Here is a 13,456-nt window from a genome sequence, read left to right on the forward strand (position 1 = left end):
CAAAAATTTTAGAGAAAACGTACACCTTCAATACAATCCTGGCATCTCCCGTACAAAGCTTTTGAAAGGCCCTCTAGGTCAGATCCTGCAATTTAGGGTTTGTCAGCTGTGAGCATCTCAGTTAAAAGAGCATGAGAAATGGAGACGAGACAGAGGCGACAAGGCTACATTCTGCACGGTGACAGGACACCAAGACACAGACCATGTCAGCTCCTACCTGGAACATGGAAATGTTTAGGGGCCTGAGCGTAAGTTGGAGTGAGAGGGCGGCTGTCTGGCCGATAAGGGAGAGGGGAGTTCCGGCCGCTGGATGGCTCATTGCCTCCAATGAGAAGAATGGAGAAAACAAAATGAGAGAAGGGAGAGCAAGAAAGAAAACAAAGCTAGCATAATAAAAATTCAAAATGAACAAACCGGAAGGAGGTACATCAAAAAGGAGAAACCAAAGAAACAAACTCTGTTCATCAACTTGGCTCACAAAGGTGACTGGTATAAGGTTGAATTTTCCAAAAGAGAGATTTGAGTTCAAGTGGAACTAGGTTAAAAGCAGTGAGCGGTAAGATGCATCATTCCAATGGCATGCGGTTGAAGGCTGTGAGCTGGCAGCAAACTGATTAGATGGAAAGTACATTAAGAAGAATGGAAAGTCACTTGCTAATGATTCAGGGTCAGTTGTCAGCTGGTTACAACCCAAGCATGTAAAGGGGTGGGATATGCAAACCCCAAAACAATCACTTCCAGGCATAATGGCAGAGGCTGGCAATCAGAATCTATTTCTCTGAATGGGAGGCTGAGTCTGGGAACCTGTGTGGTCCTTCCTCTGAGCAACACAAAGTGCCTTCATTGTAGCCTATGTTTCTGTTGCTTCACTTTGAAATACACACAGTAGAGTCAGACCCCTTTCTTCCAGGTACTTTGGGACCACTTAAACTTCTCTCCACCTTTCTCTTAAAAGAGGCTCTACCCAGTCTAAAAATTCCATCAGTGAGACATTTACTGAGCATCTACTATGGCTGGGCAGTGAGCTTCGATTGAGGCTAAGTAGGTGAATAAGATGTGGTGCCTGGCTGCAAGGGGCTCAGGGTCTACCTAAGGAGACAGACTTATAAGCAACAAGTACACGTAATACCACGTAAGTGCTTACTCGGGGGTATGAGAAAAATTCTATGGCACTCACGTGAAGGTGCCATTGATTTTTCAGAAAGGCTACAGAAAGATGCTAGAATTGAGTTGGTCATTGAAGAGTAAGCTCGCCAGGTGGATGGGTGGCTGGAGGGGTGAGAAGGTCCAGATCCTAGGGAGCTGGAACATCACGGGGAAGGAAGGGCCACGGTGTGTGGGAGCAACAGGACGGGCCTCTGCGGCTGGGCAGCACGGCGTTCTTGGAGGGGGGAGTTGGGAAGAGCCTGCAACGTGCTGGTGGGCTTGGCTGCAAAAGCCTTGAGGACCCCCCCATAGCCACCATCATTCCCTCAGATAAGAACTGCAGGGTGAACTGAGACTTGTGCAAAATCGGAAAGAGTTCAGCTCTTACCCTACTGTCCTCCTTCCCCATGACTGAGCGAACATCTGTGCAAGAATACACCAGAAGATATAGGACTATCAAAAGTTAATGAATTAGTAAGGTAATTACTTTTATGATTGAGTTGTAAGGGTTCTTTACATATTCTGGATAACAAGTTTCTTATCGGACATATGATTTGCAAATATTTTCTCCCACTTTGTGGTTGTCTTTTACCTTCTTGATAGTGTCCTTTGAAGCACAAAAGTTTTAAATTTTGATAAAGTCCAATTTATCTATCAGTTAAGGCTAACAATTTTAAATAAATCATAGATCTTCAGAAAATAGAGCAGGAGTCAATTTTTTTTTCTCTCTCTCTCTCTCTTTTTTTTTTACTTTGTCTTAAATTTTTTTTTAAATTGAGATACAACTGACATATAACATTATATTAGTTTTAGGTGTACAAGAGCCAATTTCTTCAAGTAAATCAAACTGTTCTAAATCTGGCCAGTAATGCACTAAAGATGTCTGGAGTCTCAAAATAACATGTTCAATAGAGTTTTAATTTTTTGATATGTATAGTTTTAGATAACCAGAGCACAGATCTGTACCAAATGGGCAGTAAGATATTCAGAATATGAGATCTGAAGTTGTTACTGTCTCAGATTTAGAGTCCAGGTTTTTGGTTATCATGTTCTAAAACTTTTGTCCTTTTTTGTTTTTTTGTTTCAAGAGTCAGTTTAGCATCTAGCTCCCAATATATCATATGCTGACTTTACTAAAGTGAGATATTAGCTCCTAAAAATTATGAAGTTTCACCTACAACCACTGATCTATTAAAAAGCTCATTTAAAGAGAAAGTTACCTCATTTACTATCACTCTCCTAAAGAGTAATAACCAGCTCGTGTCTGAAAAAATTAATATAAAAAACACAGGTAGAGGCAAGCAGGGGAAGGAAGAATACAGTTTACGTTTAGAAGAGAATCCTGCTTTAAACCTAAGGCTGAATCAGAACTAGATCTCATTTACCTGTGTGTGTTCAACACAGTGCCTGGCCACGACTAAGTGCTTAATAAATGTCTGTGAATGAATGACTGAAGTAGGGCAACTAATTAATTCTACAGCAATGATGACCTAATTTAGTGAGCACCACTGCAGGATCAACCATCATCTTTCTCTTAATTATAGGCAGCCAGATGCTAGGACACAGCAATGGGATCACAATAGTACCTTTTTTCTTTTTTTAAAAAAAATAGCTTTCCCTATAGTTGATCCTTAATAACCCCAATTTAATTGTTTCACTTCAGAAGAATTCTTTACTCCTACAAACATTAGAGATTATTCACAAGAGTAATCCATAATTAAAAAAAAGAATAATTCTTGTGGGCTATTCTCAAAGGAAGTTCTAGACTCAACTTTCTTGCTTTATTTGAGTTTTTTTTTCTGAAGACCTTGCATATCTTGAACACTGGTGCTACTGCTTTGGAACCACACTACTCCCTGCCCTTAATCCTGCACCTCTAACCTTCCTGTACTTGTAGAACATCAGATTTGCGGGGGAGGGGAATGTTCTCACAGGTTTTGGTTATAATATCCAATCAGACGAAATTCCATTAAATTTGTTCTGATAGTTACTAGCCAGGGTCCCGCACACACACAGATAGCTGTATATATGGGACATCAAGGTTTAAGGTCATTAGAATTAGCATTTGCCCAAGTATTCTATCATTAAGATGCTCTGCTGCCCAGTGGCAGTAGAAACCCATCACTTCCATGGTTGACGGCTCTCAAAGGCTATGGAACGACTGTCTGATTTCCCACAAGGTGTATTCTGGCTGAATGCTGTCTCCAGTTGGGCAGAGTTTTTTACTTAGCAGCATATCTTCTGCAACCACCGACCTTTCTAGTGGCTAGAAAAAATGCTAGTATGTTCAAGTCTTTGTAAGTAGATTTAACTCTATAATCATTTAAAATCTCCCACGAGACATTTAAAAACACTAGGTAAACAGCTACTCAGCAACACACCCACCTAAGTGACCCCTGCATAGTATGATTTCTAAACATCACAACGGCTCGTTGGGGAAAAGGTCTCAGAGTACATAACGTTGCTAGGTACCAAATTCTTAGTCCTTGAAATGCGAAAGGCATTAAACATTTTGGCATTAACAAAAAAATTCTCAAGATGAGGCCTTTGCTAAGTTAAACACCCTTTCTTTAAGTGATAAAACGTTTCACTCTATCCTGGATGGAAATGACTGATGAAGGCCCTAAAAGGTTATTTTCGTGCTTAGTTCACTACTCAGGCAAAGTGATGTATAAGCCATCAGATGAAATATCATATATGGAAGGTATCATCATCATCATCATCATCTATCAGCCTGGAGTTGACATTGTTTAAAAATCATATAATAGTGTACATATCATATACATATCATATACTATCACACTCATAGCCATTTTGTTCCTTTAAATAAGTCCTTGCATTGGTTCATCTAAGTTGTTAGTGATCTTAGCTCCTGGGGTGAGAAGCTACTGTATATATAGTACATTTCTTGGTCTTCATTTTTAGCTCCTTCCAAGTCAGCCCAATAGGCCAATTTTTCAGTCCTTGGGAGATCATTCACTGAAGGATTCCCACTGTACTTAAATTCAAATGCTCCGTCCTACTTTTATTCTTCTTTTCGCCACCATGAGAGCCTCAGTGACAAATTCTGAGACAAGTCAATCTAAATGGCAATGCTTGCATCTGCTGTGGGAAACGGCTGGCAACACTTAGCTTCTGGACTCTAAGTGCTTGTGCTCCAAGATATAAATTCTGAGGGGACCTTAAAGTTGGCAGCATCTAGAATGTCATGACAGAGTTTCAAGATTACTGGTCCTTGTCTAAAGCTTCAATAAACGTTATGGTTTCCTTCAGCAAGTGTCAAATACATATTTGGATCATAGCAACTCATATCTATGGCAAAACAAGGAAGACGTCTTTCAAAGAGACTTAATATATGTAGCCCTCCTGTTTGCAAATCTGATTCATGGACACAGAAGGTAATATCTAACAGTATCTCAAAGGGGAAGGAAGAGAAACTCTGCAAACATGGCACAAAGCCCAAAACAAGGTGAAAATTGTTTTTCCAAATAGGCATGCACTTGTCCAAATGGCCCAACAATGATATACTGATATAGAATGAAGCTGCAAGGAAGGTCAGAGAACAGAAATAAAAAACACAATGGAAAACAAGATGGGCATTACAGAAAATGGATGGGGAAGTCAATGAGATAGAGAGAAAGCTGGTGATGTGCATCTCAGCTCTACACCCATGCAGGTGTCCTGAGCTCCATGGGCCCTGGGGGCCTGGGCCACATGCGTCTGAAATAAGGGCCAAGAATTGGACTTGGGCAATGGGAGGTGGGCTTCTGGCTGCCAGAGGGGCAAGGGGACCCCTGCTTTCAGCTACACCTTCCTGAGATGGACATCCTGCCCTGGGGTCCTCAAGCTCCTTGGCTTACATTTGTTTTAAAAATAATTTCCCTGAGATTGCAAAACAAGCTCCGAGATAAAGAGTGAATGTTCAAATGAAGAGCCGTGGAAAACCCTGGGAGACTTTGCTCCTTTAAAGATATCTTAGATGTGTTTCTCTAATGGCCATACGTTCCCCCTGGACTGGAGAGGACTTTCATGTAAATGGATACATGTTTTTCAAAATAACTAAGACGTAATTCTTTGCAGAATCCGTATTTAGCTATTCGACTAAACTAGGCTTTTAAAGCAATATCTTTAATATACAAATTCTGCATGATTGATTTTGTAGTTTAGCAAAAAGCTGATTTTAAAACTAAGCATATACTGTTATGTACATTACATTTTGTATCTGAAGTATATAAACTATTTCATCGGAACAAACTGTAGGCATATATCCAGTAAAAAGAAAGTGGGAGACAGACCATTAGATATTTTTTAAGCATAAGCTCGAAGTAACAAACTATTGCTTTCTATAATTTAAACCTATACTATTTGACTGTGTACTTCGAATTCAGACTGAAAAAAGAGAAGATTGTGTATCTACATTTTTAATAAAGCACGACTTAGGCACACTGAAGTACTGTAATTTTCCTAACCACTTGTTATTTCTATGGAAAAGTTAATTTTGTAGTTTAAATGCCTGAAAGTAGCTGTTTGTCTTGGCCTCCATAAGAATGCAATTTTCTAGTTAAAAAGAGATGGAAAATAAAAGTTTGCTTTAAAATTTATACTTCGTGTATAGCATTTAGACCGAAACGCACCCCCCTTGTAGGAATGAGGGATGGGAAGGCTTGGGGTCTATCTAGTCCTGGTGCTGCCACTTCCTAGCTGTGAGTCCTTGGCTGGGTCACTTAACCAGGGCCTCAGCTCTTCATCTACCCCCATGCTTGCCCCCTGCTACTTTACTTCATAGGGACGCTGTGAAGAGTGATGGATTGATGCAACCGGAAGGGCTCTAAGAGCACCATGCCAAGGGGGAAATCACAGAGGGACCAGAGTTGAGTGCTCACTACACCAGGGCATTTCACCTTGCCAACTGCAAATTGGCGCTTGCCGTCTACCTCTACAAGGATGAAATCATGAGCCGCAGCAACTGCTGACCTTCAACACCCCCTGAAAGGAGTGCAGGGTGGAGATCAGGAACGAGGCCCTCTGTGCTCTGGGAAAAACTGACAGGACAGGTCTTCAGAGAGTTAGATACTTTCAGGAGAAGACTTTATGAGCCCACTTCTTGCATCTCCTTGTATCTAGAAAAGCACTAAAATCCTTCATGGTGACATCTACTCCTCGAGACTAGCAGAATCCTTCTGCAAAAAATATGTGCTTGATTGCATGTATTCCCCCTTCACCAAAATCACATATATATTGACCTTCCCCCTACCTCTTTGGAGCAGTTTCTCAGAGCTCTCTGCAGTGCTGTCTCCCAGGCTATAGTCCTCATTTTGCCCCAAATAAAATTTAACTCACAGCTCTCACGTTGTGCTTTTTTTAAATTTTTTCTTCAGTCGACAACCTCATACCCCCCAATACCCTAGGAGAGGTTTCATAGATGAGGCAGGTGGCACTCAAAAGGTTAAGTCTACAATCCAAGGTCCCATAGCTAGCATGTGACAGAGATAATATTCAAAGCCGGGACTCCAGTGTCCACATGGGTGCCCATCTCGCCATAAGGCTGCGCACACGCACGAGGTATTGAGTCTTGATATTCTGTGATGTGTTATTTGTATAAACTCTGTATAACTTTATAGGGTACATGACATTTTTCTTCCTACACAAAGTAGCTTTCTGAAAGATGAAATATATAATAACCGAATAAGGCAGTTTACATTTTAATGAATTAAAAAATGTATTTTCCCTTGCATATTAGAAACAGAGAAACAAAAATCTTAATTTGGTCAAGGGCTTCTATATTAAAGTCTCTTTAAAATACATCTCTGAAGTTTTTTTCAATAATTTCTTATGGTTTTATAGACATTCTCTAAAGTATCATCTTGACATCTAAATAATAAAAGTCTTTCCTCCCCAAATACTAATTAGCAGTAATAATTTTACATAAGCTGTCAAGAATTTTAGAAAGTGCTGCACCTGCTGAAAAATCTCTTTGCTAGTGGCAAACGGTATGTGTCTTCAAATAAGCTTGTCAGCAATGTTATTTTTACAGCACAGACAATGCTAAACCCGCATGCTTGTAGAATGACTGCAAAGGGAATTCAGTCAAAGAGCACAGCATTTAGGCTGCTTGAGAAAGTGTTAGTGACGTGAGCTCTTGGAACTCGGGGTTAGAATCCCTTAGGTCTGCCTTAAGACCCATGACAACATCTGTGCTTGCCCGCTACTCCCTCCTTAAGCTATTCTCTTCGGTTAATTTGGTTCAAGTCAAGACTACGGAAAAAGTTAGCATCCTCTGGGAGCTCCTACTTATTTTAAATGATGGCTCCTACTTATTTTAAATTGGGGGCTCTTGGCTCGACTGAAAATGGCTGTGGAAACATAACAGACCATGAGGACAATGGGAAGGGCAGGAATAGGCAGGAACAGAAGACAGAAGGCAACGTCCCTCTTCTCCATTGTGCAGAAATCAGGACAGGTCAAAGGAAGATTACTCTAAGGGTTGCCTCAAGGAGAGAAATTTAAGTTACGTTGCCATAGGTCTTTCATACCATCCGAACATTTTAATATTGTTACGTGGTTAAGGGGCTTATCACCATTAAGACAACTTTGGAACCCTCGTGGCTGAATACTGTTGTGTTTTGCTGAGCCATCACACATACGAAAACCAGGAAGATTCCCCAGATATATATTATATTTTGCTTTTGACCGGAGAAAAACAAAATAATAATATATATTTTTCTTAAGCAGTAGATAAAAAATCTTAGGGTCTCAAACATATTTCCTGTTTCTTCATCTAGAGCCCTTTAGAAATGACATATTTCTCCTAAGGAGAGATGCTATGCCAGTTCTAAGACACGGCTGGGTGTAGTCATGACACACGCAGGCATGCTGAGAAGTCCGAAGCTCGGAGCTGACTCTTGGAGATACACCTTATTAGCCTTCCCAGGGTGCTAATAAATCTCCGCTATGCAGGGTGCTGCCTGGAGAAGCCTGCCTCCTTACCTTTGATATGGGGAAGGAAGTGGTGTCGGAAAGGGGAGTTGGGGCGGGAGTCGCTGTGGCCGGAGCTGAGGCTGCCGGTGTGCAGGAAGGACCTCTGCACACCAGGAGACAGCAGCTCTGTGCAGCAAGGATCAGGGGCAGGACACGGTGCAAACAGAAAAGAAGAGCACAAATTAACACACGAGCAGGGACAACGCCATCGTTCCAAGGGAGAAAAAAAAAAAAGAACGTTAATCAGGAGTCTGCAAAAGGAGGAAGGAAAAGGGGTTAAGAAGGCACCTACGAAGGGTCACACAAAGTGGGGAGAGTCTGCAAACAGGTTCAGGTCAGTACAGAGTTCACTCTCCGAGAATAAATGGCTTTAGTGGGAGGGAACGGCCACCAGAAGGTTCTGTCAGGATGACACCAGCTACCACTGAGCCAGGACTGGGCACGTCACTTAGACTCCACCATAGCTGGTTTTAAAAGGCACCTGACAAAACAGAACCCTCTGAAACACATGTACAAAACTGACAATCATTTCAAGAACCTTGCAAAGAAATACTTATACGTAAGGGTCAGATTCTTTGTTTTTTAAGCTGCAAACGTCTCCTACTGCAAGTTTAATTTGACTTTGCCTATGTAGAAGGGAAACCTGTCTGTATCCCCTGGGTAGCAAAGAGCTACCTGTGATCCTGAGAATTGGGTAATGGTGACACCAGGGGAGCTGGAAGCTCAGTTATGGACCCTTAACCTAAGCCCAGACCTAAGGACGTGCGTTATCCTCTGGGATCTAGAACGTAGGAGTGGATACTCTGAGGTGCTCTGTGCTGACCATGACTATGCTAGCAGAGCCCCACCTCGAAAAAGTAATTATGAGCCCTAACAACTGACATCACGCATGTCCATGACGTATTGTGAAGGGGGAAGAGAAGTGCTTAGAATGGGGAATGTTCTACAGGTTCTTGGCATCAGAACCATGACTAGAACAGAGGAAAACTTTCTACTGCCCAATGAGGACATGACCTTTTAGGGAAACAATGTCCCTGGCTGACCACTCCCTTGCTATCCAGGGATTCTCTCGAACAACAATTTCCCAGGGAACCTCGCATCATTCTGACAAGGGTACGGCTGCAGTATCAGGGTATGCCCATACGTAGGGGTGGTGGCATAGGGATTTCTCATCACCTAGACAGAAAATGGTGTAAATCCAAACCCAGAATTAAAATGAATATCACTGTACATGAAAAATAAAAGGAATTTCTTTCCTGAAAAATTTTCCTTTAACGTAACTCAACACATACTGAGTAAATATTTGAGTCTAGAGAAAACTATACTTTATTGAAGGATCAAAAAGTAAAAATGTAATCCTCTACAAGCATTAAATCTATGGCTTTAAAGAGAAGATTGCGGCCTTTTTACATTCTGTTCATTTCCTTTGGTTTTATTTTATAAAATACGTTAGCATATGAATGGGCTTATTCTCATCAGCCTGCACAGAAGCAAGAGGCTTAAAATGAAGTCTTCATAGACATACATCATCACCAAGTTTGTTCAGAAGGCCAAAATCTTCCCTGGTGAATCTATTTCTCAGGAATCCTCGGTCTGTGCTGGGATCTCCATGCTTTTTCTACTCTACATAGGAGATACCCACTAATAGTAAAAGGGACCACATGCTGCAGAGATAAAGGTAAATGAAGTCCACTACGCTTAATATTCTCCATCATGGCACACCTCTAGTGTTTTTATACTTTCCAAGTCTGATTCAAAATCTTAGGTTGGAAGGCATCTTAAAAGTTACCAAATACAACCCCGAGGTTGTATATGAGACTTCTTTCTAGCAGGTTCTTAACCAAGCATGCTTAGTAATATACCATGTGCCCGGATGAGGGAAACATAATAAACCCACCAGTAAATGACTAATACTGGATTTAGATTTTAGATAAGCCTAAAAGGCACATCACCATATTTTCTTTTGGAGATCTCCATTTTAAGTCTCAAAGTGCTGAGATTTTCTTCAAGTCTAAAAAAACCAAAAAACCTCCTTTGCTTCTAGGTGTTCACTGTCAACATGTAATTATTTAATAAGTCATAATGAATATAACCATAACATGACTCTTGTTTTGAGAAAAGAAATAACACAAACTACAAGGGAATAGGAGTTTGCAATTTTTTCTGGGAGAGGGGCAGGTAGATTTGGCAGCCAGATTTTTAAATACGCTATCAGCGGTGGGGAAAACAATCACATAGAAACACGGATGACTCTAGAGGGTGAATCCCGGGAACAGGTGCCCTTACCAGGTCTGTGAAAATGCTGGGGAGAGCGAGACGTGGTTGGAGTGTAGCTGTGACGGCTGTACACAGGGGAGTTGATGGAGCCCTGGCTGGTGGACCGGTGGATCATCCGGTCCCGCCCATCCTGGTACCCCTGGAAGCAAGTGTGAGAAAGTGGGAGCACAAGGCATACATGCAGGCTGTTGTCAGGTTCACGTGAAATCAAGTTGCACCAAAGTCACCCGGGAACTATCCCGTCTACCTGTTCACGTATACACTTTAGGGCCATATTCCTTAAATAGGTATGCAAACAAGCATTCCATGGTTAGTGCTTTTTGTTCAAAACCTGTAGTGCTTGCCTTTACCAAGATTTTAAGATGTAAAAAGGATAACCTCCAGTGTTGATAGAGCTCTGGGAAAAGAGGGAATAATTCCAATGACCACGCTTATATGGTGCTTTTCAGTTTTACAGAGTCTGTTCACATAGGTTGTACCATCAGATCCGCATCATAAAGAAGGTAGAACACATGGTATCACCTCCCTTCTTCACAAATGCAGAATCTTTCAGAAGGTTCCACGCAGGTAAGAGACCCGTGTGTGCAGGTAGAGCCTGCTTCAGAACCAGCCTCCTGACTCTCATCTCATCCCTGGATCCAACCACCAACCCACACCATCCATGCTGTTAATCTGGTGATGTTTTACGTCGATTTTCCTGGAGAACAAGCCTGTGGTGGCCTCAAATCCAGTAATTCTACTTCTAACTTAAGGAAGCAAATTCCAAAAAGAAAAAAAAATATTTTTAAACGATCTTTAAGTGGAAAAATTTCCTCAGACATTTATAATGCCACCGTTTATAAGGACAAAACTTTGTATTATGTGCTCAATAAAACTGGGGAATAATTAAGTTATGGCATATCAATTTGATGGAATACAATAGCACCGCCAGTCTGTCACCATGTCCAAATCTAGAAAAGAATATTGTGGGTATAAAGTATGAAAAAAATCGTACACACACAAGCATAGCATAAAACTTTAAAAGAATTAGAAGAGTACAAGGAACGTTTCACATGTTAGGAATCTGTTGCCCTATGAAGTTTCTACTAGCACGATAAAAATAAAAGTGTGAAAGAATGCATGAAAAAGGACTAAGTTAAAACCTCAAAAACTGTGGATGTGTGCAATTTGAGAGCAAGAGGCAAAAAAAACTTTGATTTGATCCTAGCTGGCTGTAACAATAAATTAAAACAACAACAAAACAAAATTCCCCCAATAATGTGCCTCCACCTATTATGTTTATTATTGACAAGGGGTCAATAATAGAAATTAATTCTTCATAACTTCAGTTGAAAATGATCAGAATATTCATAGAAATTAGTTATTCATAGCACTCGGACATAAACCACCACAATACTACAGAGATGTTACCATCTCAAATTATAGTGATTACTTAAGATCAGTCCAGTTTTATAGAGACTATCCAGCCAGTTACTTAGCTTTAAGACAAGACTACTGATTTTATTTATTATTATTATTTTTAGAAGGGGGTAGACCTAACCCCTGAGGAGTTTGCTCATTGGATACATAAGGAAATGCAAAATAATAAGAAGCACACTAAACAAACAATCCCTTGATTATTATTACCTGTAATAGCTTAAATGAAAGTGCTGGGTTAGACCTGGACCATGCTCAGATTTGAGCTGGTCTGAGCTCAGGCCACCCTCCAAGGGAAAAATTATTCTGGGACAACAGAAAGTGCTTCTAAGACCTCTGGTCACCAAGCACCTCTGTCACTGTGGGTGACAGCAAAACCAAGACGCTCCTGGGATCAGGGGTATAGTGTGAAGGGGCTGTTTCATTTTATAGAACAGTATTGTCAGCTTCCTGAAGAACCTTTAATAAAATGGGTTGGGAGCGTAACTAATTTGGGGGCTGTGTCTTTGGTGCTGGATGCCGCAGAGGGGAAGAGCATGTTTGGGTTGATAGGGGACCCATGGCTCACTACGGAACCATCACTGACAGCTCTACGTGATCCTCAGGAGGTTATTCCCGAGGGAACAGACAGCCTGGTGGATTTGATAAAAGCCACTATAAGGTCCGTTTACTCTGAGAGGGGGGACAAGATTATTGATTTTAGACTAAGAGAAGTGGCCTCCCATGAAGATGGCTCTGCTGATAGAAACACCATGACCACGGCTGGCCATTTCAGATAATCAGTAGGTTAGGATTCAGATCAATCAATTATAGATGAGAGGAGAGAGCCCAATATCGGGACAAGTGACCCCATTCTCCACTCTCTTTCCTACCACTCAGAGGTGCAGGGTAAGGCTGGTTTTATTCCCTAGTCTCCATTTAGAAAGAAATTTACTTCTGGGTCTTACAGTCATATCTGACACGTAAGGAATCCTACATTCATCATAATCTTGTACACGGGTTTTCTGTTCTTTTGTTTAATGTCCTTTTGCAAAAATTTGAGTCTAGGAATGGTCCAAGTAACTCCCCAATTCCACCCATTATAATTTTCAAAAATAGCACTTACTTCTGCTGAAGGAGTAGGAGACAAAGTCCTTGGAGACTAGAAGAATAAAAGAGAATGAAAGTCACAACGTTTATTATCTCACTTTCAGTTTTAATTAGAGTTGCTTATCAGAATCACCTGGAAACATTATTCAAGATACACATGCCAGCACCTTTGCCCATTCCCCGTCTTCTGATTCAGTAAGTTGAGAGTGGGGCTCAGACAGGTACACAAGGACAAAGCTCCCACGAGACTAGGGCACATGTCTCTGCTTAAGACGCATGGGCTTTGGAAATATGTTGCGATGCTTTAGGTGATTAAGTTAGAGAAATTGGAACTATTTCCCCTATATGCTCAAACTATGCTGTTTACTACTATGAGTTACAGTGTCTACTGAAACACAAGAGTTTGGTAAACACAGTTGTTGACTAAATTATAACCATAGTAATCACCTGATATGTTATGATGACCAGGTCCGTGGCATCCTCCCCAGTGGCCTTGCCAACCTCAACACCATTCACCTTCTGGCTTTCATCTTTCCAGGCACACAGGTTT

The 13,456-nt window shown here is 41.1% G+C and overlaps 1 protein-coding gene across 1 annotated transcript in view; it reads right to left on the reverse strand.

Annotated features, from left to right (window-relative positions):
* Positions 1–13,456, reverse strand: part of ABLIM1 (actin binding LIM protein 1) — a 189,514-nt gene that overhangs the window by 21,372 nt on the left and 154,686 nt on the right. The window contains exons 12-15 of the mRNA XM_082637748.1: positions 12,923–12,958; positions 10,411–10,540; positions 8,134–8,250; positions 218–322 (exon numbers count right to left, since the gene is read on the reverse strand). Of these exons, the coding sequence (XP_082493874.1) occupies positions 218–322; positions 8,134–8,250; positions 10,411–10,540; positions 12,923–12,958 (388 nt within the window). The remainder of the gene's footprint in view (positions 1–217; positions 323–8,133; positions 8,251–10,410; positions 10,541–12,922; positions 12,959–13,456) is intronic.

Source organism: Mesoplodon mirus (assembly GCF_964341445.2).
Source record: "Mesoplodon mirus genome assembly, chromosome: 2".
In the NCBI taxonomy this organism is placed as follows: Eukaryota; Metazoa; Chordata; class Mammalia; order Artiodactyla; family Ziphiidae; genus Mesoplodon; species Mesoplodon mirus.